The 13,460-nt window shown below is 40.4% G+C and overlaps 2 protein-coding genes across 7 annotated transcripts in view; both read right to left on the reverse strand.

Moving 5' to 3' along the window:
• Positions 1 to 516: 516 nt before the first annotated feature.
• On the reverse strand, positions 517 to 11,023 carry LOC121921976 (protein ANTAGONIST OF LIKE HETEROCHROMATIN PROTEIN 1-like). 2 transcript variants are annotated; one of them, XM_042450801.1, is made up of 3 exons: positions 9,965 to 11,023; positions 5,445 to 6,042; positions 517 to 2,585 (listed from the first exon to the last, which is right to left on the reverse strand). In XM_042450801.1, exons 2-3 carry the CDS (start codon positions 6,009 to 6,011, stop codon positions 1,881 to 1,883), a joined length of 1,272 nt encoding a protein of 423 aa, XP_042306735.1. In that variant the 5' UTR covers positions 6,012 to 6,042; positions 9,965 to 11,023; the 3' UTR covers positions 517 to 1,880. The 2 variants fall into 2 exon arrangements, with proteins under 2 accessions (XP_042306735.1, XP_042306734.1); XM_042450800.1 differs by lacking the exon at positions 9,965 to 11,023 and adding an exon at positions 7,842 to 8,009.
• A 20-nt stretch (positions 11,024 to 11,043) lies between these two features.
• LOC121921919 (zinc finger and SCAN domain-containing protein 31-like) overlaps positions 11,044 to 13,460 on the reverse strand; it is a 43,841-nt gene continuing 41,424 nt past the window's right edge. For all 5 annotated transcript variants that reach the window (XM_042450654.1, XM_042450653.1, XM_042450651.1 and 2 more), the window contains one exon: positions 11,044 to 11,876. In XM_042450654.1, the coding sequence (XP_042306588.1) occupies positions 11,044 to 11,876 (833 nt within the window). The remainder of the gene's footprint in view (positions 11,877 to 13,460) is intronic.

The raw sequence follows: 13,460 nt of genomic DNA on the forward strand, positions 1-13,460 counted from the left end.
TAACTTCAAATCCCAGCTAGCCTGAGCCATAGTCAGGAATTCTGGGGGCCACAGTCCCAAACATCTGGAGGACCAAAGTTTGAGAACCTATTCTATACCATCTAACTGGATCACTTTTTCCAAAGCTAGAGGTTGTAACATAAGCTTGTTGGTAAAGTATGATGGTGGCATGGTAACTAATGCTGCATCTAAAGTGCAGAAATAATGCAGTTTGACACTGCTTTAACTGCTATGTCTCAATGCTATGGAAGTCTGGGATTTTAAGTTTTGTGAGATATTTAGCCTTCTTTGTCAGAGTGCTCTGGTACCACACAAACTACAAACCCCAGAATTACATAACATTGAACCTTGGTAGTTAAAGCAGTGTCAAACTGCATTATTTCTGTAGTGTAAATGCAGTCTACAAAAACGTGACAGGTGTGGGGGGGGGACATTTTAAGTACCTATACCTTCTCCCTGACCTGTGCTTTCCTCTCCACTTCTACTTGTACACAGCAACATCAATGCAGATAAGAATCCTCTTTCACTGTTCTTTATTTTTTATATATATATAAAAGGTTATATATAAATGCCAACTCCTCAGAGTTCCACAGCACTTTACAACAAATGGAAATAACAAACATAAAAATAAAACAAGCCAAAACAGGAGCTGGCCTTGATAGTCATGGTTTTCTACACAGATATGGAGTGTAAATTAAGTACAAGTAGTACAGTTGGCCCTCCGTTTTTGTGGTAGATCCATTCTGGCCCCCCCCCCCCCGCAAAAACGGAGGATTGCGCATATTCAAGATGGTGCGCATGCCATTGGAAATAGCAGAGGTCTCCGCAGAGAGCTGACTTCGTCTTCAGTCAGAAACAGTTGCAGAATGGAAAACCACAAGGGTTGTTGCAGAGTGGAAAACCACAATAAAAACCAAGAGAAGAGGGACTCCAAAAAGTGTTAATAGGACAATAATACTGTGAAAAATATATGGGGTACAAAATCACAGGAGGTTATAGGCAATACAATAGAACTGAATATCGCAACCTATAGACAATGCATTACACAAGACAGTACACAGCTGGATAAAATTATAAAACAAGAGCAGCTTCAATACTGATCAACAGTATTGAAATCAGATACAGATGAATTGAAGGTGGAGCCATATAAATATCCAAGTCCATCCAAACATCCTTGTGAATAGGTCAAAGAGTCTAGTGCAGTCTATAAATGAGACTCTTTTGGAAAGCATTCTTATCAAGTCTGATGAAAACTCAATGAAACGGCTCCACATTTTGAGAACAGACATAGGTCAGGTCCTCATTTCAGCTCTTTGTACATAGCTCTTAGATTATATTTCACTTGTTTGTACTATTCACATAGATGTTTAGATGGATCTGGATAATTATATGGCTCCAGCTATCACTAGGGAATTCAATCTCTGATTTTGAGATTAATAGTACTGAAACAGCTCGTTTTATCATTCTTATGTTGCTGCATACTTTCTTATAAGTGTTATACAATGTCTATATACTTGTCATTTGTTTGTACAAGGCTTTATAAATTGTGATATCCCGCTACTGTATTGTTTATCACCTTCTGTGGTTTTTCACTGCATTAGTTGTATGTTTTTCACAATATTTGCTATTTTCCCATTAACACTTTTTAAAATTATGTTTGGAGTCTCTCCTCCATCTACCCCCCTCATTTCTCAAGATACTCCCCTGTTTTCTGTTGTTTGAGAGGGGAAAACTCACTTTACATTACTGCTGGATTTGTCAGAAATATGGGTCTTCATCTAGAAACCCCCCCTCCCTTAGCTAAATGGTCATCTGAATTCACCCAAAGAAGGCATTTGAAACAATTGTGCCCTTCTTGTACTGAAGTCCTTTTAGGTTAGTTATGAGTTGTTCATAAAGTAGTTTGCCAGAGTTTCTCTCACTAGGTTCCCATCCTGCGCATCTTCTGGGTATATTGGAAATGTCAGTTGTCCCTCTGGAGCCTGGTCCAATGCAGCTTGGTCTTGGGGCAATGGCTCATCAACCAAAACGTGCCCACGACTCTCGCAGAGATTGTGGAGGACAACACACCCCACTACGACAGGGATAATATTCTCTTCTGCAACCTCCAAGCGTGTGGCTAAGCATTTCCATCGTCCCTTCAACCGCCCAAAGGCAAGCTCGGCCACCTTCTTGCAGTCATTCAGGCGGGAGTTGAAAAGTTCTTTAGAAGGGTCAAGGTTGTCAGTGAAGGGAGTCATGAGCCACTTTTTTAAGGGACAGAACACATCGCCCAAGATCAGTGGAGGGATCGCAACATCGTCGATGGTCACTGTAGGATTCCCAGGCACAAAAGAGCCCTGGTCCATTGCATCATATAACATCAGATTCCGAAAGAAGGATGCATTTCCATCTTTGCCACACCAGCTGAGCTCGATATTGATGAAGCGGCCCTTGTGGTCCATTGTGCCTTGCAACAACATTGGGAAGAAGCCTTTCTGACTGATGCTGGTCCCCTTTCGCACAGTGCAGAGGATGGGGATGTGAGTCCTATCCATGATCCCCACACAGTTTGGGAAGCCCATTTCTGCAAATCCTGCCATGACCTACAAAAATGCAAGGAGACAAAATTTAGAAAGAGCATTTCCTTAACACTGATCACTGTCTAGACCAGGGGTGCAAATTGGAAAGTGCATGGACCACATACAGCCTCTCCATCACCATATATGTGACCGCAGGACACACAATTGATTTCTCAGGCCTTCTCAGTGGTTGGTTCCCAATTTGGGAACTCCCTCTCTATCCAGAGGGGCTTGACTGCCCCCCCCCCCTTTACTGTCCTGCCAGCTAATGAAAACTTTTTTATTCCAACAAACTTGGAAGAATTGAATGCAATAGGCTTTTCATACTGTGCTATCTTGGCTGACTTTTCTCTTCCACCTATCAGTGGATTTTTAAACATTTTAATTCGATAGACTGTTTAATTACATTTTAATATAATCTTTATATCAATGTTCTTGATGTTTTTGTTTGTATGCTATTCTCTCCTGGTTTTAACATTTTATAAGCTGTCTTGAATCCCAAAACTGAGGAAAAGACTGGAAATAACAATAACAACAATAATAATATAGGTTGAGTTTCCCTTATCTGAAATGCTTGAGATCAGGTGTGTTACTTTGGATTTTTTCAGATCTTGGAATATTTGCTTATAAACAATGAGACATCTTGGCAATGCGATCCAAGTCAAAGCATGAAATTAATTTATGTTTCATAGACACCTCCTTATACACATAGTCTGATACACAATGTTTTAAATAATTGTGTGCATGGAACAAAGTTTGTGTATATTGAATAATCAGAAAGCAAAGGTGGCCCTATCACAGCCACCTGTGTGGATGATTTTGGAGTATTTCAGGTTTGGGGATTCTGGATAAGGAAGACTCAACCAATAATAATGTTAATAAGTAACAATATTGCTCAAAAGTGGACATTAAGTAAACAGCTCCAGGAGTAGCAGCCACTATTCCCTCAACCTTGTTTTACCAGAGTATCATGTTTTTAACAGATATATTTAAAGGTATTTAACAGAGATGTGAGGTGGAAAATTCTCCACAGATACTATATTTTCCATGGAATTTTTTCCACACCATATAACTGTATTTGAGAATGTCCCCCTGAAGTTTTTGTATACATCTGTATATTGTGGGGTTCTCCCAAACCTGCTGATCCTCCTCCTTATACTGCATGGGTAGCACAACTTGGGATACATAAGGGTGGTTGACTTAGGAAAAAGAGCTCACTCTTCAAGGATAGGTGTTGAACAACCAAAATAGAAAATACAGTGGGCCTTTGGTATCCACTGGGGTTTGGTTCCAGGATTCCCTCGTAGATACCAAAATCCATGGCTGCTCAAATCCCACTAAATACAGTGTCACAGTAAAATGATGTCCCTTATATCAAGTGACAAAGTCAAGGTTTGCTTTTATATATATATTCAAGCCATGGATGGTTGAATCTGTTGATAAAGAATCCATGGATATAGAGGGCTGACTGTATCTAGATCATCATTATTGACAGAAGCAGGGGCCAGTGGTAAATTTCAAAGTGCTGGTACTCAACATGACTTTAAAGATTCACACCCGCAAAGACAGTACAAAAATGCAAACAACAATGTCCATCCATATGAAGTGTGAGATCTAGGTTCCAATCCCCACTGAGTCAAAAAGCTTTCAGGGTAGCCTTGGCTCTGGAAGGACAGGATTTGAGCCCCCAAATCCATTTGGTGGCCTTGGGCAAGTCACACTTTCTCAGCACTGTTGTCGTGTGCCTTCAAGTTATTTCCAACTTATGGCAACCCTAAAGTGAACTTATCACAGGGTTGTCTTCGCAAGATGTGTTCAGATGCAGGTTTCCCTTTGCCTTCCTCTGAGGCTGATAGAGTGTGGGTTTCCATGACCGAATGGGGATTGAAACCCTGATCTCCAAGTCCTAGTCTAGGGCTCAAACCACTACACCACATTGGGTCTCAGCCTTAGAGGCCAAATATATTCCCTGGACTGGACTTGTGGAACTGCCCTCTGGAACCCTGGACTGGCTTTTGGTTTTGCTCTATCAGACACTGGACTGGTATTGTGCTTTTGGAACTGTTTCTTTACTGCTGTAAAGCCTTGCTTTTGTTTACCTTTGCCTGGCACACTCTTATCAGCTGTCTGTTGGCAGCTTTTCTGGACACTGCTACTTAATGATTTTGTTAAAAAAATGTTTAAACAAACCACAAGACAAGCCCAACGTCCCTCTCCTCTCAGCTAATGGTGCAGAAGACATGGTTGAGTTTCTCTTGCTGTTTGAACTCAAAGTTTAATTTTAAAAAAAATATTTTTTTTAAGATCCCACCCCACCAGAACACTTTAATTCAACAGATTAAATCACATAGAGTTTGAAGGGGCCTTATAGGTCATTGCACAGACTCAATCTACCTACAGCATTCCTAGCAGGTACCTGTCCAACCTCTTTTTGAAGACATCTGGAGAAGAAGACTGCACAGCCTCTCTAGGTAATTGGTTCCATTGCCAAACTACTCTTACCATGCATCTGAAGAAGTAGGCTCTAGTCTACAAAAGCTCATGCAACTAGCTCCTTTATTTCAGTTAATCTCAAAGGTGCTACAAAATCCTTTTGCATTCTTACCCTCAAAAAGTCCCTTCTAATATTGAACCAAAACCCATCCTCCTGTTACTTAAAGCCATTGCATCCAGTTCTACCTTTTGGATAACTCAACACGGATATAATTGTGCAGTGATATATACTGGTGCTTCCTGTTACTTAAAACCACTAGCCCCAGTCCTACCCTTTAGGTAACTCAACAGTGATCTAATGGTGCTGGCAGATGAATCCATGCTCATCAAAAAGTGTCAGCCCTTTGACCCTGAGAGCTCTTGTTCCATTACATGACTGATCTTTAGTACCTCCTCAGGTTCTTTGAGGGCCACCATCTTCTTTAAAAGAAGCTTCTCAATAGCCAGGCACACTTCAATGAAGACCTCTCCGACGGTGGAACGGCCAACTCCGAAGCGGTCAGCCACCGATCGGTAACACTCAGTAGTGGCCAGTTTCCATAGGCCGATGCCCACCCGCTTTTCCACGCTCAGTGGGGCCCTCATGCTGGTGGTCTGGCGGTGCAGCTCCGGCCGAAGCTCCTCACACAGTTCCAAGAAGGTATCTTTGGTCATGCGGAAGTTCTGGAGCCATTGGTCGGGGTCCCAGGTCTCCAGCACCACCCGTTCCCACCAGTCCTGGGTGATCTGGCGAGACCAGAAGCGATGGGGACCAGCGTTGAGCTCTTCTGCTATCAGCCTGGTCTCACTGTCAGGGCAGATATCAGGAAGGAGCTGATGGAGCAGGGAAATGTGGTGAGTCATTACCCTTCGCATGGTGCGCCGAGCCCGGGAAGCGACGCCACCCCGGTGCAAGTGGAGCCGGACCAAGCTGTGGGTTGCCATGATCACCAGGATAATCGCTTCCAAGTTCTCCATGGTCAGCAAAGGCACCAGTGGGAGGAAAAACCTATAATATATATAAGTACATATATTTAAAAGGATGGGGAAAACCTACTACTCCACTTCTGAGTTTTTAGGTCACTTTTGTCCTGATATACCTCACCTAAAATTGCTCCAAGGGGCCTAAAACACAAAGAAAGTAAAGATAGCTATGCAGAACTTCTATAGAAATGTTGGTTTTTTAAAAACCCAAAAAGGAAGGAATCTGTTCAGTCATGGATTATTTTGTACTCTGTTTGATCCCTACATAGCATATAGTAGCCTAGGCTCAGGTTACAATGTGGCAAAAAAGCACTTTTAAAAGGAAGAAATGGAAAGAAAGAGAGACAGGGGGGAAATGCACAACTGGGAGAAGGAAGGAAGGATGGGTGGGAGAGAATGGGAAATCAATTAATTGACTAAATACCTGCAACAACAGATCAGATAAGGCAAGATTTTTGCAAGTCACAAGATATAAAATTTCTAATATATGCAAACTTTGCAAGCAAAATCAACTCAGATGGAGTCAGGTGCAGATTTTGCAAAGTAGTTTTCAACGGTTTGGTCCCTAAATGGCTTAAGTAGCCTATGGCCACATTAAAACCTTTAAAGCCCTTTAAAAAGGGAGAGTTGAAAGAGAAGGGGAGAAAAGAAGAATGGGAGAGGATGGGGAATCAATTCATTTACTAAATATCTGCAACAATAGACCAGATAAAGCAGGGTTTCTGCAAGGTGCAAGATTTCTAAGATATGCAAACCCTGCGGGCTAAGATTAAGTCAGATGCAAATTTTGCAATGCAGTTTTCAATTGTTTCTTCCCTAAATAGCTTAAAACAGCCTAGGAACAGGTTAAAATGTGGCAAGGAAGCACTTTTCAAAGGATAAACTGGAAGAGAATGAGAAAGGGAAAAATGTACAACTGGGAGAGGGAAAGAAGGAAGGAAGGAAAGAAAGAAAGAAAGAGGGAAGGAAAACTGGGGAGGTTAGGGGCTCAATTAATGTACTAAATATGTGAAGCAACAGATTTCCAGTATATACAAACCCTGCCTGCCAAATCTGCTCAGATTAAGTCAGATGATGCAAACTTTGCAATGCAGTTTTAAACAAAGTTTGGTCCCTGTGTAGTTTAAAGTAGCCTGGGATCAGGTTGAAAAGTGGCAAGAGAGCACTTGAAAAAGGGGAAAGTGGCAGAGAAAGAGAGAAAGGATGGAAAATCAGTTAATATACTAAATATCTGCAAGGACAGGGAAATAAGGTGGAAAAGAAAGAGAGAGAAGGAGGTGGAAAAGGCAAGGAAGGAAGAGAGAAAGAAAGAGAGAGAGAGATAAAAAGAGGTTGGGGAATCAATGTACTAAATAGCTGCAAGGACAGGGAAATAAGAAGAGAAAGAGAAGAAGGGAGGTGAAGGAAGAAAGGAAGGAAAAGAAAGAAAGAAAGAAAGAAAGAAAGAAAGAAGACTGGGAACCAATTAATATCCTAAATAGCTGCAAGGACAGGGAAATAAGAAGAGGAGGATGAGAAAGAAAGGAAAGGAGGTGAAAAAAGTAACGAAGAGAAAGAAAGAAAGAAAGAAAGAAAGAAAGAAAGAGAGAGAGGGAGGGAGGGAGGGAGGAGTTGGGGAACCAATTAATATACTAAGTATCTGCAATTACAATATGGCGGGGTTCCTGCAAGGCACAGAATACAAGATTTCTAATAACACTAGTAATAATAATAATAATATCCAATAGAGATGGAAGCCCTGCTGGAAGCCAAGCCAGCCGAGGTCAAGCAGCTAATGCCAATTTCCCAATGCAGTTTCCAACCTGGCAGCAAAAGAAAACCAACCTTGCTGCAAGCTGCTTTTCCCTCCCAACTAGATGAAAACCAAAGGGCTTTCCTTTTAAACAAGGAGGAGGGGGCGCAGTCCCTGGGTCTTTATGCCTTCTTTCTTCCTTCCTTTCTTCTTCCAAGAGGGAGAGTCCCTCCTCCCACAAATAGATTTGAAAAGCCTTAAGGGTTAAAACGATAGAGACTGCGGGTCCTAGAACGTCTCCAGCCCAACCAGGAAGCGCAGCCACAGCGACGGGCGGGATGCGTGCGTGATGACGTCATGGGGGTCTGTCTCACTATTGGACTCTTGGCCAGGAATAATTATAAATAATGAAGAGGGAACTAAAAATTAATAATCATGTTTTAAAAATGCAAATGAGGGAAGTCTGAGAGCTTTACTCCAAGAAAAGTTACTTTTCTGGGCTCTTGTGGGGGGGTCTAAAATAGGAACCCTGCAATTGGTTAAAATGGTAGAATCTGAGATTCCTAGAGAGGCTCAGTAAGGAAGGCTGGTTATGACGTCATTTCCTGTCCATTCTAGGGGACAAAATGGCGGCTGACCAAAGGGGAGAAAAGGGGGAGGGGAGAGAAAGCAGAATTAATTCAGTTTGACACCACTTTAACTGCCATGGCTCCATCTTATGGGATTCTGGGATTTGTAGTTTACTGTGGCACCAGAGCTCTCTGACAGAGGCTAAATATGTCTCACCAAACCACAAATCCCAGGATTCCACAGCATTGAGCCACATGGCAGTTAAAGTGGTCTCAAATTAGCTTATTATTTCTGCAGTTACTGAAAGATGGTTTGCAGGGCTTTTAGAAAAGTAAACTGTAGTCAGACTTCAGAAATAATGCAGCTTGACTACATTGCCTTAAGTGCCCTTGCTCCATGCTGTGGGATTCTGGGATTTGTAGTTTTGTTTTTAAATAAATTTTACTAAATGTAAAAATTAAAGAAAAAACCAATACAAATACAAACACACATACATAAATACAAATACACAAACCGATATACAGCAATAGAAATGAAGGACTTCCAAATCCATTTGACTTAATAATCATAGGTTTTATTCCGCCTCTCCCCTTTGGATAGAAGAGGAGGTTACAACAATGGTACACAAATAAAAATACACAATTACATACATAACAATACAAACTCCCTTATCCCCTTTCTTAAAACTAAACCACATAATTATAAAACAACATCATTATAAAAATACAGATAAAATCTCTTTTAAAAATAGAGGGAGGCAGACATTGAGCAAAGAGGGATATATCTTGTGTTATCTTTTTTTGCTCTCGCTTTAAATGTTGAAGCTAAATTATCATCACACTTAACAATGTGCGACTGGTACTTTTTTCTGTCGTCAAGGGATTTGTAGTTTTGTGAGGCATTCAGCCTTCTCTGATTTTGTGACCAATTTAATCAGAATTCTTTACTCATATTCGATTCAGAGTGATATTTATTTATATATGGCAAATATTTGTAAGACTATTTTTTCTGTAAGGGCCACACCCTCCCAAAATAATGTCCAAGAAATTAATAAAACAAGTGTATATTGAGCCGATCCCACAAGTCTGCTACACAACAAAATAGATGGATGACAATGCTTATTTAGGCACCAATGCTCTTATAGAAATGCAGCTGTTTTTAAGGACTCTCCTGAAAGATATGCAATGAAGGGGCCAGGTATATGTCAAATGAAAGAGTTCAGTAACTATAGGGCCATCACTAAGAGAGGTCTGTTTCCTATTGGCCAACCTAACCAATTTCGTAGAAAGTGCATCAGTTGTATCTTCATTGCTGAACCTGACTTACAGGCAAAATTGTACAGGTGAAAGTGGTCTTTAAGATGACCTATTCACAAACCCTTTGGGGCTTGAAGGAGGTTAATACCAATAGATCTACAGTCATCTTTCATAAATTTGAAGGCACGTAGCCATGCTAGGCTGTTGCAGAAGCAACAGCATAGTCACACTTTAAAGATTGACATATTTTGGCAAAACATTTATAGACTGCAACCCACTCCTCCAGACATGGCAAGCTGAGGAACAGAAATGCAAAAGGTAAAAACACTGGATTTAAAAAGCCCTCAAAAGTATCATCAGCCCATTCTGGGCAGTTACATTTCTCTCACCTGTGTTTTGGGTTGTATTATGTGACAGCTGCAGAAACTGAAGAGTTTATTCAGGAACAACATGAGACCTCATAACAGAGACATGGATACAGGAGCCAGGTCCAGTTTTGACAAACCAATTCTATCCCCCTGGAAACATGAAACCAATAATATCAGTCATAACATCAAGGATTTATTCACCTGCTCTTCTTCCAGCGTGTTATATGCCACCATCTACCAACCATGCCCTGCTGAATTTTACAGAGGACAAAAGAACCAAATGAACATAAAGCAGATAGTAGAAATGGCAGCATTCAAAAAACCAGAAGGGGAATTATTTAATCCTTCAGATATCTTTGCAGCTCTTAGGTGACCGTTCTTGACAAAAAGAAAGCCCTTCAAAGAGAGAAACAGCTGAATAACAATTTATCGAGATGGTCAGACTCTATGTCCTCTATGGCTTCAATGGAGAGTTGTTTTGTTTTGTTGTTTTTTTACCATACTAGAGATGCTATTCAGAGCATTTATGCAGGGATGGCTCATATTTCCTCCCAGGTTTTTGTTTATTTAATACCCATTTTTCTGTCACCTTTAATTTTTTCCCGTCCATTTCTATTCCCTCTGACTTTTCTAAGCACAATTGCCCACTCACAGAGTTCACATAAAACAAAGGTGGGAATCATGCAACTCTCCAGATGTTGTTGGACTTTAACCTCCAGTATTTCTCACCATTGGCTATGTTAAACTAGGGCTGCTGGGATTTGCAGTCCAATCTTTGGAGGACTGCATAATTCTCATTTCTGATCTATAGGTTAGTCTCTCTCATTCAGGAATTGGACACTTTGCATCACCATGTATCTGCTAATGTTGTCTATTTATGCTAGGAGGTCCTTCTCATCTCTGAACAACTGTTTCTTAAACAGGGAGATAACGCTGGATAACTATAATTAATGTTTGTACCTTTTCATCTCACGAAGTAAGCTACAGTCCACAAAATCTTATACAAAATAAAATGTGTTTGTCTTCGATCTGCCACTATCGGTATATTTGATATCACTATGATTCTTTATAGAATCATATGAGTTGTTTGTTATACACATTTATATCCTTTCTCTCCGGTGTGCATTTTTTTCATGTTTGGCAAGGTTTCCTTTCTGGCTGAAGCTTTTTCCACATTGCAAGCACATAAATGGTCTCTCGCCAGTGTGGATCCTCTCATGTATCATAAGGTTTCCCTTTTGGTTGAAGCTCTTGCCACACTCAGAGCACTGAAATGGTTTCTCCCCTGTGTGAATTCTCTCGTGGACAGCAAGGTTAGAGCTATCCGTGAAACTTTTTGGACACCACGCACACTTAAAGGGTTTCCTCCTTGTGTGAATTTTCTCATGTCTCATAAGGATTCCTCTGTGGCTGAAATGACGACCACATTCTGAGCACTTATATGGTTTCTCCACTTTGTGAATTCTCTCATGTGCCGTGAGGTTGGAGCTGTTAGCAAAGCTTTTCTCACACATGGAGCACTTGTACGGTTTCTCTCCCGTATGTACTCTCTCATGCTTCCTCAGAGCTCCTTTATCACGGAAAACTTTCCCACACTCTGAGCATTTATACATTTTTCTTCCTCGTCGGGATCTTTCAGGGACGCCAAGGTCTGTGCTCCAACTGAAGTTTTTCCCAGGGAGGTGGATTTCTTCATGTGTTTTGACTCCTGTTAGAACAAATGTACTTACAACACCAGGAAGCTCTTTATCCATCCTCTTATGTAGATGAACTACTTGGTCATCTGCTAGTCCCTGCTGACTCCCATACCTAATTCCTTCTTCATAACACTGTCCAATCTTGCTTCTTCCATGCAATATATCCCTTGATTCCAACTGTTCTAGACACTCTTGCTGAAAGCTGCCTTCCTTATTGTCAAGGATCTTTTTTCCTCCTGCACAAAAACACCCCAACAACCCCCAAACAAAGAAATGTTATAGATGTGTCCACCTTAAGGGAATAGCCAGTGGTCAGTGGAACTGAACCAAGATATTAGCCCTACCAAGTAGGAGCCGGACCTGGATTGAGTCCCTAGATTGTAAGGTACCATACAAAGTCTTTGGCCAAAGGATTCACAGAAAAACAGAAATGCTTTCAGTCAAACCTACTCGCACCAAGGTCTCAGAAGGACAAATTTTATTTCACAACGATAGCATTTTATAGAGGACACATAGTTAAACAAACTAAAAACAGCTTGGGACATGGTGGCTTAGCAATTAAGACACTGAGTCTGACAACTGCAAGGTCAGCAGGCCAGGAGTTTGAGACTCAAGCGCCACATGATGGAGTGAACTCCTGTCACTAGTCCCGGCTTCTGCCAGCCTACCAGTTCAAAAGCATGTAAAGTGCAAGTAGATAAATTGGTAGTACTTCGGTGGGAAGGTAATCATGTTCTGTGTACCTCAGTGTTTAGTCATGCTGACCATGGAGTTGTCTTGGACAATGCTGGTTCCTTCGCCTTACTAACAAAGAAGAGTCCCCAACACACACACACACACACACACACACACACACACAGAGTCAGACATGACTAGACAAACTTGACAAAGGGGAAATTGGTTTAACCCCCCTTCTCAATAATTTTGTTTTGTTTTTTGGTTACACACACACACAATTTTTATTAGTTTCACAAACATTAAAAAAACATTTTGCAATTAAACACATCACTTGATTCCAAAAACAATTTACTTACCATTTTTTGGGTGCCATATTAATCTTTCCACTTGCTTTCAAGGGTAAAATAGTAGCAGCGCATACTTTTTTGACTTCCTATCTCTTCAAAGTCTGTGTATCAATCTATGTTCACAGTACTTTCTATTTGAGTCCATGTTTCTTTGTCTCTAAATGTTAACACTCCTTCTTTCTCTTCAGTTTCTATCTCCTACATTATCATATTCCTGTATAGACCTATAAAATCTTTTAAAATATTATCTCATCTTTAATCAAAGGTAATGCCAGCGAAATTACCTTTTTCCTTCTTTAAAAAAATCATCAAAGTTTCCCAGGTTTTTTTGAAATCTCCCAAATATTTTTTCTTAATCAAATAAGATAATTTGTCAATTTCTAGAAAATCATAAAGTTTCAAAATCCACATATCTATGTCCGGTACTTCATTGTTTTTCCAATAAGCCACATATATCACTCTCGCTGCACATATCATATGAAACAAAAGGTTTCTGTATTTCCTTTCCAATTGTTCATCCTCAGTTTTTTTGGTTACTTTCAATTAATGTGTAGGACTACACCAATATAGGATTAAATCAGAAAATTATGTCACAAAAGGCCGTTCATATGTATATAGGCACTGGCTTAAATAATAATTGTTCTTTTAAAAAGTGCTCTTTCAAAGCAAGTTGTTTTGGTTGAATTGAAGGGCTTGCTTCTAAATTGCATAAAATAAAGTGATTAAAAAGAAGCAACTGACATGGATATTCATCTGACAACAAACAATAAACTGTTAAAGTTAAAATATTTAAAT

The sequence above is a fragment of the Sceloporus undulatus genome, chromosome 2, assembly GCF_019175285.1.
Source record: "Sceloporus undulatus isolate JIND9_A2432 ecotype Alabama chromosome 2, SceUnd_v1.1, whole genome shotgun sequence".
Taxonomy (NCBI): domain Eukaryota; kingdom Metazoa; phylum Chordata; class Lepidosauria; order Squamata; family Phrynosomatidae; genus Sceloporus; species Sceloporus undulatus.